Source organism: Octodon degus, unplaced genomic scaffold (genome assembly GCF_000260255.1).
Source record: "Octodon degus isolate 3935 unplaced genomic scaffold, OctDeg1.0 scaffold00116, whole genome shotgun sequence".
In the NCBI taxonomy this organism is placed as follows: domain Eukaryota; kingdom Metazoa; phylum Chordata; class Mammalia; order Rodentia; family Octodontidae; genus Octodon; species Octodon degus.
In genome coordinates, this window is record NW_004524692.1 from 5,640,226 (window position 1) to 5,657,178 (window position 16,953).

General features: G+C 51.0%; 1 protein-coding gene and 1 pseudogene across 3 annotated transcripts; both read left to right on the forward strand.

Moving 5' to 3' along the window:
- Nucleotides 1–2,188: 2,188 nt before the first annotated feature.
- Adamts4 (ADAM metallopeptidase with thrombospondin type 1 motif 4) lies at nucleotides 2,189–10,618 on the forward strand. 2 transcript variants are annotated; one of them, XM_023699747.1, is made up of 9 exons: nucleotides 2,189–3,131; nucleotides 4,211–4,534; nucleotides 4,748–4,880; nucleotides 5,354–5,524; nucleotides 6,215–6,501; nucleotides 6,604–6,790; nucleotides 7,127–7,302; nucleotides 8,821–8,996; nucleotides 9,593–10,618. In XM_023699747.1, the coding sequence occupies exons 1-9, from the start codon at nucleotides 2,514–2,516 to the stop codon at nucleotides 10,038–10,040; spliced, it is 2,520 nt and encodes an 839-aa protein (XP_023555515.1). In that variant the 5' UTR covers nucleotides 2,189–2,513; the 3' UTR covers nucleotides 10,041–10,618. The 2 variants fall into 2 exon arrangements, with proteins under 2 accessions (XP_023555515.1, XP_004639961.1); XM_004639904.2 differs by having other exon boundaries at nucleotides 9,432–9,953.
- A 3,458-nt stretch (nucleotides 10,619–14,076) lies between these two features.
- LOC105743327 lies at nucleotides 14,077–14,649 on the forward strand (annotated as a pseudogene). Its single transcript, XR_001117264.2, has one exon. The product of XR_001117264.2 is annotated as a translationally-controlled tumor protein pseudogene (transcript).
- Nucleotides 14,650–16,953: the final 2,304 nt, after the last annotated feature.

Sequence of the window (16,953 nt, forward strand, 5' to 3'; positions counted from 1 at the left end):
AGAGAATTCCTTGCTGCAAAGAAAGCAGAAAGCCAGACTTCTAGCCTGAGAACTGACCTAATGGGAACCATACCAAAGGGTGGGGCCAGAGTCCTGGCTGTGGGAACTGACCAGGACCTGGGATCGACAGCAGCCCCCACGGAGCCAGAGCAGAGGCTTGGTCTCTTGCCCTCCACATTCCTCACCCTTTCCTTGGCTTTTTCTCCTTTGACAATTGAAACACTAAATGGGGGGGGGGGGGGGAGACTGCATTTATTTGACTTAATCCAGCCTAGAAATCAGGATAGACTCTGGGCTGTGTGGCCCCAGGGGGCAACTTCAGCTGGGATTGTGGTGAGGACTCTTGGGGGGCTGCCTAGGACACTGCATCTTTTGTGCCTTCTCCCTACCGCTAACACCCCCACACACACACACACACAAGCTGCTGCTGCCATTCTAAGGCCCTTTGTCTTTCTCTGCTTAGTCACTCCCTTTGTCCTCATTTCAGATGGGGGGATGGAAAGAGGCAGTGAGAGCCCTCCGGTGATAGCTCCTCTTGCCCCTGTTCCTCTGGCGCCCCATCCTTGTATGTCCCTATAACCCCAGCCCCAGCCCCTACTTAGGACCAGAGAGGGTTAGGGCCTGTAATGGGTCAAAAATGGGTGTAAGTAATCACATGGGTAGGTAATATGGGAAGTGATGGGTACCAGGGCAGGTCTTAGTGACCTGATCAGGAAGGGAGGAGGAGAGGAAGTATTCCAGGGGATATGATGCAGAGAACAGGAGGTGACCAGGCAGAGAGTGAATAAGGGGATGGGGTCAGGGGGAGGTGGTCCCCCTCTGGGAAAGGGAAGGGACTGCTGATTTACACTCTCCTTCCTGGGGATTTCCGGGAGAAACAGTAGCTGTGGAATGGTGTGAGCAGAAATTGCCCCAGATTTCTGAACCTTTGACTTCTTTGTCTTGAGAGTCTACCCTAAGACCTCTTGTCTGAGTCGCCTCCAATCCAAAACCAATGGAATCATTTGCTTCTTTTCTCTAACAGCAACTCTGCTCCCTAGGCACTTTCCCTACCACTTTCCTTACCACAAGGAGAATGAGAAATCAAAGATTACTAGATATTCCAGGAACTATCAGGTTTTCAGGGTGTGACAGGGACAGAGAAGGGAGCCAGGTGGGGATTCCCTTAGAATGACACTGGGTAATTCTTGGCTCCTGAGGGCAAGTCCTTGCCTACATGAGGTGCTGACTGACTTGAAGCTGGGGGAGGGTTGAAGACAGTTGGACCACATAGGAACAGGGCCAAGAGCCTGTTGGGAACTGGGCCTGGGAAATGAGGAGTCAGGAAGTGGGGAGGAGGAGCCCTGGGAAAGGGAAATGGAGGCTGGGATGGCAGTTGGGGTGTGGAGGGTGCCCAAGGGCTGGGAGTGGGTAACTTATGAAGCCTGAGATGCCACCCTGGAGCCTACTGTAAAAAGAAAAGTTAAGTCCTGCTGACAGTCTGCTTCTTCCACATACCCATTCCAGAAGAATCATCCTATCTTTGGGCAATGAACCTCCTGATCACAGTCTCCTGCCCCCTGACTTGTCCTCTGCCCTCTCTGGCTGGCTGTTTGGTCCCACCCTGAGCCATGTCAAGCTACCTCCTTCTCGCTTCTTCCTTACCTCTTCCCCACTTGGTCCTGGAAATCAGTCTCTGGGAGCAGAGGGCAGTGTGAAGAAGCCTTGAGAAAGGAGAGCCCAAGAAGGGTCAGACAGTAGGAGCAGAAATCCTCCCAGGACATGATCTGTGTTGGCCAGGCCCTTTCTCTGCCTCCATGCCTCCCCTGGGGTTCTGTCTCACCAAAAAGAAAGAGACAGCTGAGGGTTCCTTGTGGAATTTGGGGAAAAAAAGGCTGTGTGGTCAGCTGGCTCAGTCTTTAAAACTCATCCAGCTGTTAAAGAGTTCCCTCCCCCTCCCCTGGGCAAGTCCCTTTTTTTTTTTTTTTTTTTTTAATTAAGGAAAACAAAACAAAACAAAAAAGAAAGAAAACGAAGATTTTGGGAAGCAATGAGACACCCATCCACTCATCCAGAGCCACTGGCACAACTCCTGACTGAGTGGCTTACAGATTAGCCAATCAATCGCAGAGCTCTGGTTACTTAAAAAAGCTGGCGCGGAGAGAGGCTGCGGAGAGCCCACGGGGAGACCCACCAACACTTAGTTACAGAGAGACAGAGGAGAGGCTGGGACAAAGGCACAACGGAAGGAGGCAGAGGCAGGGCAAACACCGAGACGCAGCCAGAGTCCTACCGAGAGAGAAGCTTTGGGCAGGAGAAAGACAGGGCAGGGCACAGGAGGAGAGTTTGGAGAAGCGACCCCTGAGCGGCTCACTTAATTAGAAGGGTTAAGTTTTCTCCGTCTCCCGTGAAGGTCCTCATTCCCTCTGAAAACTGCCTGTGGCCTAGCGCGAGGGAGCCCTAAGCTTTAGACAGGAGCTTTCTGTAGCTAGGGTGTAGAGGACCTGGTCCCTGCCAGCAGCAGCCCCTGTGCCATGTCCCTTGCAGGCTCACATCCCGGGAGGGGCCTGGCCAGGCGCGAGCCGCGGAAAGTCCAACCCCGCCTGCTGCCCCCCGCGGCACCTCTCTTAGGGCTGCTGCTGCTGGTCTCCCTCCTGCCTTCAGCCCGGCCGGCCAGCCCCCTCCCCCGGGAGGAGGAGATCGTGTTTCCCGAGAAGCTCAACGGCAGCGTCCTGCCTGGTTCGGACGCCCCGGCCAGACTCTTATATCGCTTGCCGGCCTTTGGGGAGACGCTGCTGCTGGAGCTGGAGCAGGATCCCGGCGTGCGGGTCGAGGGACTCACTGTGCAGTACTTAGGCCAGGCGCCTGAGCTGCTGAGCGGAGTGGAGCGGGGCACCTACCTGACCGGCACCATCAATGGAGATCCGGAGTCGGTGGCATCCCTGCACTGGGACGGGGGAGCCCTATTAGGGGTGTTGCAGTACCGAGGGGCTGAGCTCCACCTCCAGCCCCTGGAAGGGGGCACCCTTAACTCTGCTGGGGGGCCAGGAGCTCATATCCTTCGCCGGAAGAGTCCTGTCAGCGACCAGGGTCCCATGTGCAATGTCAAGGCTCCTCCTAGGAGTCCCCATCCCAGCCCCCGAAGAGCCAAGGTAGGCAACCCTGGTGTGTCCTGCCATATCCTCCCTCCATGTCTGTCCCACTGACCCCATTCACCCTGTCCTCACCCACTTCTGCTTCAGGCCGTCTGCTCCCCTCTCTTCTGTTTGCCTCTCTCCTTTCTCTCCACTGACCTCCTGTCTTGGGAAGGCTCTGGCCTTTGTGCCCAACCCTTCTAATCAAACCCACTCTGAGGGTTCCTAGAAGCGGGTCACATACACTAGGCTGGAAACGACTGCTCCCCCTTCCTTCCTCCCTGCTGGCCATAGTATCTCCCACTGGCACTGTCCCCAGGAATAAAGCTCTAACAGCACCTTGGCTTTGGCTCTGCCCCAATGATTTGCACCCTCACACCCAGCTAAAGGAGTGAGGTTTGAGGCCAGGCCAGAGGAATTGGCCTCTGGCTTCTGATGCTGTCTTCCAAAGTGTCCTGGCAAACTGCGAACTAGGACAGGAGTGGGCAGGGTAAGAAAGAGTTCTGTGCCTCCTGGTCAGTGGCCATCCCACTCAGTGGAGTGACTGTGAGGCTGCCTGGGGCTCCATCCTTTCCTTCTTCCCACTCTCAGACCACCACTCCCCCTCTCCCTAACATCCTCCCCTTTCCCTCCCTTGCTTTAAGCTTTAATCCAGACCAGACCTCCCTCTACACCCGCCACGCTGAGATCTGGCTCCAGCCCTAGCTGCTGACTGAATTGTTCCTCCGACACGTTGCAGCCCCACACTCCAATCCAAGTCCCACAGGCCCAAGCCATACATCCTCAGGCCTGGGGTACCCCAGAGCCCCTCCCAGAGGCAACCCAGTGGCTTTTAAACTTGGGGGCCCACACATCCCTGGGACGTGGCATCTCTCTCCTCCCCTTCAGAACCAACAGCTGATTCCTCCGCATTACCACAAAAGCCCAGGGATTTGGGGTTGAGGGGAGGGCTCAACCCAGACTGTCAGGAATCCCAGGGGTTATGCAGGGCCCAGCTGGCTCTGCTTATTTCCAGGCCCAGGAAGTGAGGGAGGGGAGAAGCGATCCACGGGGCTGGGAGGCTATTTCAGGATCCTCCTCTCCCTCTTCCTCTCTAGCGCTTTGCTTCACTGAGTAGATTTGTGGAGACCCTGGTGGTGGCCGATGACAAGATGGCAGCATTCCACGGAGCAGGACTGAAGCACTACCTGCTGACAGTTATGGCAGCAGCCGCCAAGGCCTTCAAGCACCCAAGCATCCGCAACCCTGTCAGCTTAGTGGTGACACGACTGGTGATTCTGGGGTCAGGCCAGGAGGGGCCCCAGGTGGGGCCCAGTGCCGCCCAGACATTACGCAGCTTTTGTGCCTGGCAGCAGGGCCTCAACACCCCCGAGGACTCGGACCCTGACCACTTTGACACTGCCATTCTGTTTACCCGTCAGGTGAGGCCCCAGTCAGGACCCCAGGTGGGTACTGCACTGCCCAGAGGCACCACTCCATGACTGTGATGGAAATGGTGCCTGCCATGTGGGGCTCTCTGGCCCCTGACAGCACTGGGTCCTCAGAGCCCAGGCCCCCACAACAATCCAGATTCCAGCACTATGGGATGTAAGTCTTGGCTGTTCCAATGTGTCTTCTCTGACCCCTCTCCACAGGACCTGTGTGGGGTCTCCACTTGTGACACCCTGGGTATGGCCGATGTGGGTACTGTGTGTGACCCAGCTCGGAGTTGTGCTGTGGTGGAGGACGATGGGCTCCAGTCAGCCTTCACTGCTGCACATGAGCTAGGTAAGGAGGAGCTGGGACCAGGGAGCACCAAGGGTACATGAACAAGGGGTTTGTGAGCTGGCCAGGGTACAGATGGTGGCCCCAAGGTATTTCTTCCTCCTCCTCAGGCCTACCTCCACAACTAAGTCTAAAATTTTCCTATTAAATAAGACAGTATGTGAGTACTTACCACGAAAGGGGTGTGTGTGTGTGTGTGTGTGTGTGTGTGTGTGTGTGTGGAGGAAGAGGAGGAGACAATGAGGGAATAGGGTTTCTGGGCTAGAAGTATTTGCTCTAAACAAAATGTGAAAGGCAAGGAATCTCCTTTGGGGGAGGGAAGTCAGACCTCCATGTTAGGAGCAGTCGGCATCCGAAGGAGATTGGGGCAAGGTGGAGTGGGGACTAGCATTCCAGCTGCAACCGCATTCACAAGGGAACCCCGCCAAGGTGCAAGGGTGGGCCCCTGGACACTAGCAGGCCCTCTGCTCTCCCAGGCCACGTCTTCAACATGCTTCATGACAACTCCAAGCCATGCAGCAGTCTGAATGTACAAGGAAGCAAGTCCCACCATGTCATGGCCCCCGTGATGGCACACGTGGACCCTGAGGAGCCCTGGTCCCCCTGCAGTGCCCAATTCATCACGGACTTCCTGGACAATGGCTATGGTAAGTAGATGGCCCTCACCTTTTCCTGGGAAGGGCTCAGTCACATCACACCGCTCCCTCTACTTGCTTCTTCACGTGGAGGGTGAAGGAATGGCTGTCTGTGTGCTTCCCACTTCCTACCAAAATAAATGGCCCCGTGAGGGGAGCAAAGTTTTGGCTCAGAGAGTTAGAACTGGACTTCTGAGGGCCAGACCTGTCCAACACTGTGACAGGGCAGATGTGAAGGAGGTGACTACTTTGTCACCCAGTGTGCTATGCAAGAAGAGCAAGCAGCTCAACTGTCACTAGGCAGAGCTGCTGCTGAGAAACAGATGCAAAGATCCTGCAGCAGGTAACATAGGAAGACAGTGCTTCAGGCTCCTGTCCTGCCTCTGTCCCTTAGGTATGTGCAGAGGTAACTGCTGGCTATTTCACCTCTTGTTGCTTGTAGCTTATGTATTAACTAGGTGTAAACGAGGTATAATACCTACCTCCTAGGTATTTGCCACAATTAAATATCACTTAGCTTGTGCTCACCACATAATAAGCATCCAATAAAGTATAGCTGCTGTTTAAAGCCTCGTAGAGCCCTAGGACTTTTTTTTTGGGGGGGGAATGATCCCCCAGGCCCTAGCAAGCCTGAATTTCAGCTGTGCATTCTGAAGGCTGCCCTTGGCCCCTGGCTGACTTTGTGCCTCTACTTCCTTCCAGGACACTGTCTCTTAGACAAGCCAGAGGCTCCCCTGAGTCTGCCTGTGACTTTTCCTGGCAAGGACTATGACGCAGACCGCCAGTGCCAGCTGACCTTTGGGCCTGACTCGCACCACTGTCCACAGCTGCCACCACCCTGTGCTGCTCTCTGGTGCTCTGGCCACCTCAATGGCCATGCCATGTGCCAAACCAAGCACTCACCTTGGGCCGACGGCACCCCCTGTGGGCCCACACAGGCCTGCATGGGCGGTCGCTGCCTCCATGTGGACCAGCTCAAAGACTTCAATGTGAGGGCAGGAGGCAGGGGCGGTAAAGGGCCTGGGAGTGGAGACTCCATAAGCCCAGGAGAGAGTACATTTATCCCACCTGCCCAATTTGTGCTTCTACAGGTTCCACAGGCTGGTGGCTGGGGTCCTTGGGGCCCATGGGGCGACTGCTCTCGGAGCTGTGGGAGTGGTGTCCAGTTCTCTTCCCGGGATTGCACAAAGCCTGTCCCCCGGAATGGTGGAAAGTACTGTGAAGGCCGTCGCACTCGCTTCCGCTCCTGCAACACTCAGAATTGTCCAACTGGCTCAGGTGAGAGGACCGCTGGGTTCCTTCCCTCACCTGAGGGAGGGTAGAGCAAGGTGTCAGTGGGGCGTGATGGTACATGCCGGCAAAAATCCCAGGACTCAGGAGCCTGAGGCAGAGAATTCGACTGTTTGAGGCCAGCCTGGGCTAAAATAACCAACTATTGTTGTTTGACCCAGCTGTTGGCATGGAGTGACTTTACCTTTCTGGAACTGTCCCTAGCAGTCTATGAGGGTAGACATGCTATGGTGTCTAGGGTTCTGAGTGGCTAGCTGAAGAGGTTTTGGGGTTGGGGAGGCAGTGTGAGGAGAGGGGCTCTGACTGTCCATTTCACCCCTCTAGCATTGACCTTCCGTGAGGAGCAGTGTGCTGCCTTCAACCATCATAATGACCTCTTAAAGAACTTCCCAGGACCTATGGACTGGGTTCCTCGCTATGCCGGTGTGGCCCCCCGGGACCAGTGCAAACTCACCTGCCAGGCCCAGGCCCTGGGCTACTACTATGTGCTGAAACCACGGGTAAGGGCCAGGAAGACCCCACCTTGTCTATACTCAGATATCCCATTTGTCCCTTTGCTTTCTGATGGCAAAAATCCTTCAAAACACAGCCCTGGGCTGGTGAGATGGCTCAGTGGTCTAAAGCACCTACTTAGAACAAGCTTAGCAAAGCACAGGGACCGCGGTTCAATCCCCCAGCACCACATGCCAGCCAGCCCGCCCCCTGGTGGGCTGAGCTGGCCTCTCTCTCTCTCTCTCTCTCTTTCTCTCTCTCTCTCTCAAATAAATAAATAAATAAAAATTAAAAAAAAAAAAAAAAAAAGAGTTGTAGCTTTAAAAAAAAAAAAACACAGCCCTGCTGGCTTTCCCACAGCCACAGACCTACCTGTCCATGTGTATTAGGAAAATAAGCTGTAGGATGGATAAGTGGCCAGGGAGGCTGCTCTGGCCTGTCACATCCTCCCACCCTTGGTCCCCACCCCATCTCCTTGCCCTGCATTTGGGGAGAATGAAAGTTTGTGGCCTTTGGGTAAGTACTTGACTCTATCAGTTTTGCTGTCAAGCTACAGTAATGGCAGCAGTTGGCTCATGGACAGCCAGTCCCTCGATAGACAGGCTTCCTAGAGATGACTGACGCCCCTATACTACCTCTGTATGAATCAGGAGTGGTGGGTGAAGGTGGAAGAAAGCCAGCTTTAGCAGTCTTTAGCTCCCTCCCTACCTTCCCCCATCTGCGGAGAATGCCTGTTGGTTGGCGCCCTCTAGCGTCTATGTGGGGCAGTAGCATCAGGTTTAGGTTTAGGACTTGGTTTCAGGACCAAAAGCTAAAATTTCCACCTTGCACCTTAGCCTGTTGTTTATGTAGGCTTTAGGCAAGTTCCTTGATCTTTCTAAATGTTTCATCTATAGAAACCTCAAATAATAGTTTGGAAGATTTTTATGTTCATTTTAAAAAAATTTTTATGTGTGTGTGTGTGTGTGTGGCCAGCTCAGCCCACCAGGGGGCGGGGCTGGCTGGCCTGTGGTGCTGGGGGATTGAACCATGGTCCCTGTGCTTTGCTAAGCTTGTTCTAAGTAGGTGCTTTAGACCACTGAGCCATCTCACCAGCCCCTATGTTCATTTTTATAAAGGATTTGATACACTGCCTGGTTCATGACCTGTTTAAAAATGTTTTGGGGGGTATTAAGAACTGATACCTTTGCACTAAACTACGTCCCAGCGCTCTTGTTACTTTTGAGATGAAGTCTCACTGAGTTGCTAAATTGCCCAGGCTGGGCTCAAACTTTTGTGATCCTCCAGCTGGAGGGTCCAGGAGTGCTGAGATTATGGATATGTACCACCATGCCTGGTGAAAGTAGTGGATTTTATAATTATATTAATTATCGTCTTACGCAGTGGCTGGGACTCACCCTGCACACCTTCCTTGCCCCACACATCATCAGCTTTTCTGATGCCCCATGGGACCTGAGTCTTGTCTGGTTTTCCTGTCCTTCCGGTTTAGGAAGAACCACTTACACTGTCCCATCTCTTCTGTCCAGGTAGTAGATGGGACTCCCTGTTCTCCAGACAGTTCCTCAGTCTGTGTCCAGGGCCGCTGCATCCATGCTGGCTGTGACCGCGTTATTGGCTCCAAAAAGAAGTTCGACAAGTGCATGGTGTGCGGCGGGGATGGCTCTGGCTGCAGCAAGCAGTCCGGCTCCTTCAAAAAATTCAGGTTCCTTCATCATTTCTTTTCCCTTTCTGCCCTCCTAGATGTTGTTCTGGGTTCTGAGGAGAGAGCTATGAACTACCTGTTTCCCTAGCATAGCAGGGAGATCAAGGAGTTGGAAGTTACAGTGCAGTGTCCGTGTTCAGCACCAGGAAGATGTCCTTGGGAGGTGACCGCTGAGCTGAGTCTTGGAAGGAGATAGGAACTGGATAGGCAGCAGGGAAGTGGGGCTGAGAAGGCACCTGTGTACGGGGGGAGCTGGCAGCAATGTCTGGAGATAGGAGGGCAAAGGGTGCCTGTCTGTGTAGCTCTGACTTAGGCTTGCACAGCTCACATCAGAGGGGAGACAAGCCTCTGTGCACACACACATGTCAGGTGACAGTGCAGAAGGCTGAGGGCACTCAGGAGGTGCTGAGCTCCCCATCTGCTCCTTCCACACAGGTATGGATACAACACCGTGGTCACTATCCCCGCAGGGGCCACTCACATCCTTGTTCGACAACAAGGGCCCCCTGGTCCTCGGAACATTTACTTGGCCCTGAAGCTTGAGGATGGTTCCTATGCCTTGAATGGTGAATACACACTGATGCCCTCTCCCACAGATGTGGTACTGCCTGGGGCGGTCAGCTTGCACTACAGCGGGGCCACTGCAGCCTCAGAGACCCTGTCAGGCCATGGGCCACTGGCCCAGCCCTTGACGCTACAAGCCCTGGTGGCTGGCCACCCACAGAATGTTCGCCTTCGGTACAGCTTCTTTGTGCCCCAGCCAGTCCCTTCCACACCACGCCCGCCTCCGCAGGACTGGCTACACCGCCGGGCACAGATTCTGGAAATCCTCCGGCGGCGCCCCTGGGTGGGCAGGAAATAACCTCACCATCCCGGCAGCCCTTTCTGGGAGCCGGGGCCTCGGACTCAGCTGGGAAAATGAGGGGGCTTCTGCTGCCGCCTCATGCTAAGACACAGCGGGGAGGGACTGTGGGTGTGGCCCACCCTCCTCTCTGGCCTGCTGTGCAGGCTGGCCTTGCCCCTGTCTCCTGCCCTGGGGGATAGGGATGGGTTAGTGCAGGAAAGGGGCTAGGAGACAGTCTCCTCTTCCCTACTGGCCACAGGTGGCAAGGGGAAGGCAGGGTGAGTCCTGGGCCCCGATTGTATTTATTAAGTATTTATTCACTTTCATTTAGCACCAGGGAAGGGGACAAAGACTACAGACCTGGGGAAACTGACCTCCTCATAGCACTTGCCCTGGCTCGGCAATCCAGGGTGTCAATGATAAGTGTAAGTGGTGTGTGTGTGCGTGCGTGCGCGCGTGCATGCGTTTGTGTGTGTGTGTGTGTGTGTGTGTGTGCTTATGTATGAGGTACAACCTGCCCTGCTTTCCTCTCTCTGAATTTAATTTGCTGGGAGAGGAAAGGCCAAGGGTAGGCTAGGCCTTCAGGGAGTGACAGATGATCATATTTGTAAGATGTATGTTGAATTCTGCTATTTATGTGCTCCTTTTGAGTCAAATATGGATTGCATCTCGGCTCCATGACTCTGAGCATTGGTTTTCTAATTTTCCAATAATAATACCTCCTTAGAGATTCATTGTTGTGTGGATTAAATAATGTAAATAAAGAACTAGCACAATGCACAGCACCTGGTAGGTGCGCAACAAACTGCAGCTGTGGTTACTTAGTACTGTCAACAGCAGGGCTGTTGACATAGGAAATGCCCATGGATCTGAATTTGGGCTGGGGGCCAGCATCTCACTAGCTGGGGGGTGTTGGGTCACTGATTGGATTAAAAGTAACTGTTCCCACAGTGTTGTTCTAGGTGCAAGGGTTTCTGTATTTTTGAGTAGTAATGGTCTGGCAGTGTGAACGGTTATTCTTAGGATTACTGGGTGACTGGGACAGGGTCCCCAGAAGACATCTTTGGAGATGTGGGGTTAGAAGCGAAGTCAATAGGAGGGACAGGATGTGGCCCATTTGGGGACAGGTGATGAAGTAAAAAGAACAGCACAAGAGTTGGGGATACAGGGGCTGGGGAGATGGCTCAGTAGGATAAGTGCTTAACTGGCAAACACAAGGATCTGAGTTCAATCCCCGGTTCCGCAAAAAAAAAAAAAAAAAAAAAGAGTTGAGGATACAGCTCAGTGGCATAAATGCCTGCCTGGCAAGCACAAGGTCTCAAGTTCAATCCCTACTACCACCAAAAAAATAAAATAAAATAAAAAATAAAACAAAACAAAAAACAGCATGAAGCAGGGCCAGAGGGTAGCCAAATACAAGAGGAACAGTGAAGTGCTGGGAAGGCTCCACTTGTCTGCGCAGGTGACTTCACTGGTGCGAGAACCTGTGTGAGTCGTGCATGGGACCAGGTGGGAAAGGGCAGTGGGCAGATGCTGTAAAAGTTTGGAGTTTTGAGTGGCAGAAGGACTGCTGGGAGTCAGGTAATAGACCAAGAGTGAAGGGGAAAGAGCAGCTACAGGAAAAGAAGACCCTGAGCGGAGGGTGGGGAGGGAAGGGTGGAAGGACTAAGGTGCCACACTGCCATGGCACCCCTGCTGGGCTGCCTAGTGTGGTTTTGGGTACAGAGCTGGGACTGGAGGGCAGAGGCTGGCAGTGGAGATTGTGTGCCCTGTTCATTGGAGCTGAGCTGAGGTCTGCCCCAGGCAGAGCCTTACATTATGCCCTGTACTTTACACCACCCGGCACCATGCCTGCTGCCACTGTGACAGTGTGAAAAGGGCCACCCACACGCCTCTCTCAGTCAACATGGCCCTACTGCTGGCTGGGCTTTTGCCCTGGTCTCCTCCCAACCAGGAAGAAGGAGATGGGAATGGGACAGGGGGTTGAGGCCAAGTTATTGTCAATTGTTCTATCTAATTAGCAAAAGTGGGACCACCAAGAATGCATTCAAGGACCTTGATGCTATGAGCTCATGGTACAATGAGCAGAGCTCTATGCGGAGTTACTGTGAGGCACAAACACAATATATGCCCACATCCTGAAGGAGCTTGCATTGCAGTCTCAGAGGAAAACAAATGATGGGACAATACAAGGAACTGGAAGACAAGGGCAAGATGAACAGGGCAAAGGCCGAACCCTGGACTGAATGGGCTCTGCGGGGAAGGAGGGTATGCCTTGGGTTGGGTCCTCAGAGCTGGTAATTCTCATAGCCCTTCTCACTGTCTTTCTTTCTTTTTTCCTTCTCACTTTCTTAAGAGCTCTCAGTGATTCACCCTTTGTAAATCGCTTCTGTATGTACTATTTTAAGAAATCCTTTGCTTAGTGGGTAGGGTTTTTACTGAGATAAAAAAAAAAGTGGGTTTTTTTCTGTCCTTTTTCTTTTTTTAAATGATAGCGGCTACCTCTATGATTGAATAGGTAGAGAAGTGGATGGAAAATAAGAGAAACGAAGGCAGAGAAAGAGCAAGCTCTTCAAAAAGAAATAATGGGCACCTAGTGTTCAATGTCAGGCAAAGCCCAGATGCTTTCTAAAATGATCCCTTCTTTTCTTTTTCTTTTTGTATTTATATAGTACAGGGTATACAGGGTCTCACTACATAGATCACACTTGTAGTCATTCTCCTGTTTTTGAGCCTCAAAAGTGCTGGGATTACAGGCACCATTACGCCCAGCCTCAGTTCCAGTCGCGGTCTCAGTCACAATCTCAGTGCACCCTGGAGGTGGGGCCAGCACAGCACGCTGGGGATCAAACCTGGGTCCCTGTGTCTGCCTAAGCAGGTGCTTTAATCAGCTGAGCTATCTGCCCAGCCTTTAAATGATCACTTCTTTCAAAAAATTTAGGGGCCGGGAGATAGCTCAGTAGAATAAGCACTTGCCTGGCAAGCACAAGGACCTGTGTTCAATCCCTGGTTCCACAAATAAAATAAAAATTTAAAAAAAAATCATTTCTGGGGCTGGAGAGATGGCTCAGTGGTCTAAAGCACCTACTAGGAACAAGCTCGGCAAAGCACAGGGACCGTGGTTCGATCCCCCAGCACCACATACCAGCCAGCCACGCCCCCAGGTGGGCTGAGCTGGCCACACACACACACACACACACACACACACACAATAAATGTTAAAAAAAGAAAAGAAAAGAAAAAAAGAAATACAACTTTAAAAAATCATTTCTGTAGCACCCCTCCCAGATCCAGGTTATAGACTCCACCTAGTGTCCTAAAGTTCAGATTTTTATAGGGGAACTGGAGTTGGGGATTTGGCTCAGTGGTAGGATGATTGCCTAGCAAGCTGGACACTCTGGGTTTGGTCCTCAGCGCCAAAAATAAAAAAATAAAAACTTCCCCTAAAGGGGGTGGGGGGCTGCAGGGAGCACATACCTCCCGGTGAGAACCCAGGAGACCTCTGTCTCCCCACCTGCCTACTTCTGCTGCCAAGGTCCTGAGCTAGTAGGGTGTGGGTATACATCAGGTTCAGAAACAGGAATAACAGCAAGAAAGAAGACACTGAAATTGCTTGAGATTCTGATGTTAGAGATGAAAAGAGCGATGGAGGAGGCTCTGGTAAAGGAGAGTGACTGGCGAGGAAGTGCATGCCTCATCCCTAGCGAAGTTCAAGCAGAGTTAGGACAGCCATGAGATGCTGACTGCTGTGCATGCATACGTGTTGGAAGGGAGGAGAAGACAGGGACAATAATGGAAGTGGGCTCATTTCTGTAAGTTCCTCCTGCCCCGGAGACTCTCTGCTTCTGTGGTTAGAACAGAGGAAATCTGGGCATCTGTCCAACCATTATTTTTGTGGTGGAGGTGGGAGAACCAGGATTTCTGGAAAGTGCCGAGAAATGGACATTTACATTTCTACTCCATCACTTATTTCATCTCCATACAATACTACAGTATTTTGTTTTCTGAAATACCACATTGCTGCGTGGGCTCCACCCCCAGAGACGCTGAGCCAGCCACTGATTTTGGGTGTGGTGGCGCATGCCTGTAATCCCAGTGCTGGAGTGGCTGAAAACAGGAGAATCACTATGAATCTGAGCTGCGTAGTGAGACACTGTACCAAATACATTAAAAAAAAAAATGCCGCTTTTTTTCCCGCCCGCTCCCCCCTCCCCCCTAGCGCCGCTCGGGCTGCACCAAGCTCGCTCTGAGCTCCCGGCTCCTGCTAAGCTTGCGCGGCCGCCACCTCCCTCAGCCACCATCATGATTATCTACCGGGACCTCATCAGCCACGATGAGATGTTCTCCGACATTTACAAGATCCGGGAGATCGCGGACGGGCTGTGCCTGGAGGTGGAGGGCAAGACGGTCAGTAGAACAGAGTGTGTCATTGACGACGCGCTCATTGGTGGCAATGCCTCCGCTGAAGGCCCAGAGGGCGAAGGCACCGAAAGCACAGTAGTCACTGGTGTAGATATTGTAATGAACCATCACTTGCAGGAAACCAGCTTCACAAAAGAGGCCTACAAAAAATACATCAAAGATTATATGAAATCAATCAAAGGCAAACTTGAAGAACAAATACCAGAAAGAGTAAAACGGTTTATGACAGGGGCTGCAAAGCAAATCAAGCACATCCTTGCTAATTTCAAAAATTATCAGTTCTTTATTGGTGCAAACATGAATCCAGATGGCATGGTTGCTCTCCTGGACTACCGTGAGGATGGTGTGACCCCATTGATGATTTTCTTTAAGAATGGTTTAGATTGAGGGAAAGTTTTTTTTTTTCTTTTCCGGGGCGGGGATTGAACTCCGGCCCTTCCACTTGCCAGGAAAGCGCTTATTCTACTGAGCAATCTCCCCGGCCCTAAGAATGGTTTAGAAATGGAAAAATGTTAACGGATTTGATGTTAACCTTGGATCTATCACTTGTCATAACTGGCTGCTGCTTGTCATCTACACAACACTAGGATTTTAGACAAATGGGACTGATGTCATCTTGAACGCTTCGTTTATTTTGACAGTGATTTATTTGGAGTGGAGGCATTGTTTTTTAGGGAAAAAACATGTCATGTAGGTTGTCTAAAAATAAAGTGCATTTAAACTCTTTTGAGAGAATGCCTCTTAGTTTAATACATATCTAAACCAAGTCAATTGGTAGTGTTCATGGAGAAGATAGAACCTGGTCAGAGACCACTGCTAAAAAGCATAAGACTGTCTGCAAATAACTTCTGCAGTGGAACTACTTCTGAGACTGGAATATAAAACAAGAATCAAAGTTTTAATTCTGAGTTGCAGAGAAGGGAAAGAGACTATGTTCATAGCAGTGCCAACATTTGAAGTGGAGCCTTACATATTTCATCACCTACAATGGAAGTAGTTAACCCTGGAAGAGATTACCAAAAGAATAAAAAGACTTAACTCAGTTGGAAGCAATAATAATAATAATAATAATAATAATAATAATAAAATGCCACATTGACAGCCAGCAAGGGACAAAACCAGCCTCTTATTGGTTAGGGTGAATGTGGCAAGGAAGTGAATTTCAATATGTTAGCATTTGATTGGCTAAAGAAAATGCTTGTGAGCCAATTGAATACCTTCCCCACTGACTGTTGCTGGGGAGAAGTCAAAGTTATTGGCAGCAAGAGTAAACAGCTGACAGCTGCAGGAAACCACCAGTTCTAAAAATGCTCCAAAAGAGGAGGGTGTGGGGATTTCGGGAGCAACAAATTCTGGAGAACTTCCCCAGACAGGACCTTATATGGGGATGGGCCCAGAGTACTGAGGTAGCCTTGGGAAGGAAAGGGAGGGGAGGAAGTGAATGTAGACATCCCCTAGAGTTAGCAACAGGCTCCAGTAACCCACACGAACAGTGACACAGACGTGATACACACATCCAGCTTTATAATATGCACTAGCACCCTCTCCAGAAAATGTGGATGCAAATAAGCATGACAGAGCCAAAAATATTTTTCTTTTAAAAAATTGGCCTGAAAATGAGTCTGAATGAAAGAGTAAAATATATTAATTGACTTGCTCTCTCCATGGAGAATGACTGCTTTGGTGCCATTTATCTCTGGCCATCCTGCTCTTGGGGCATTTGGAAAGGACATGGAACTCTGAAATCATACTGAATACTAGTCTCAGTCCCTTCATATAATGATGTGGGCTTAATCCGCTTGTTTTCTGAAATCTCTTTTCTCAACTGTACAATGAGTGGTGTCCTTTTTAAATTAATTTTATTAGCCAGATGTGGTGACTCATGCCTGTAATCCCAGCACTTGGGAGGCTGAGGCAGGAGGTTCATTGCAGATTCAAGACCAGCCTGGGCTACAAAGTCAACTCAGGCCAGCCTGAATTACACAGTGAGACCCTGTCTCAAAAAGACAAAATAATCATAATCATAATAAATTTTATTGGTACGCTTTAGATATACATAATAACATTCGTCACGGAGGTGGGCCTGCCCCTTAGCTCAGTTCTTTAAGTGACTGCTTCAACAAAGCAGTCAGGCTCAGGTTGCTCCAGTTCGATGCCCACAACTCAAGCCAGCCAAACCTGCCCTGAAGGCATTCGGAGAAGAAAAAAAAAAATCCTTCTGCCTTGTAGTGTCCCAAATTTTCTGATCAAGGAGATTATGGGGGCCAAAGAGGAAAGTGATCGATGATGTAAAGTGTGCCTAAGGAGAGTCACATGGACAGAAAACATTCTTTCAGGCTTTCACAGAGAGCACATTGGCCAAGCAATGGCCGTGACTCATCCACATGGCTGACTTGACAAAGGATCTACAATCTGAAGTACAGGATCTCAGGAGAAATCCTGAGGGGATTTCACTGACCTTATCAGACCCAAAAGCTATAACTCTTGTTGCATAGGTCCTGCTTTACCTTGGTCTTAACCATCCAGCAGAAAAGTATAAAAACTAAATATAAGAAGTAAAGCCATGCTGTTATGTTGAGCTGTGGGGACTCAGGTCAACAATTTCTGACATTGCCAGTGAAGCGTAACACCCAGTACTATTGTGGACTACTGGACTCTTTTAGAATATTTTGCTGAGTTTACACACCTATA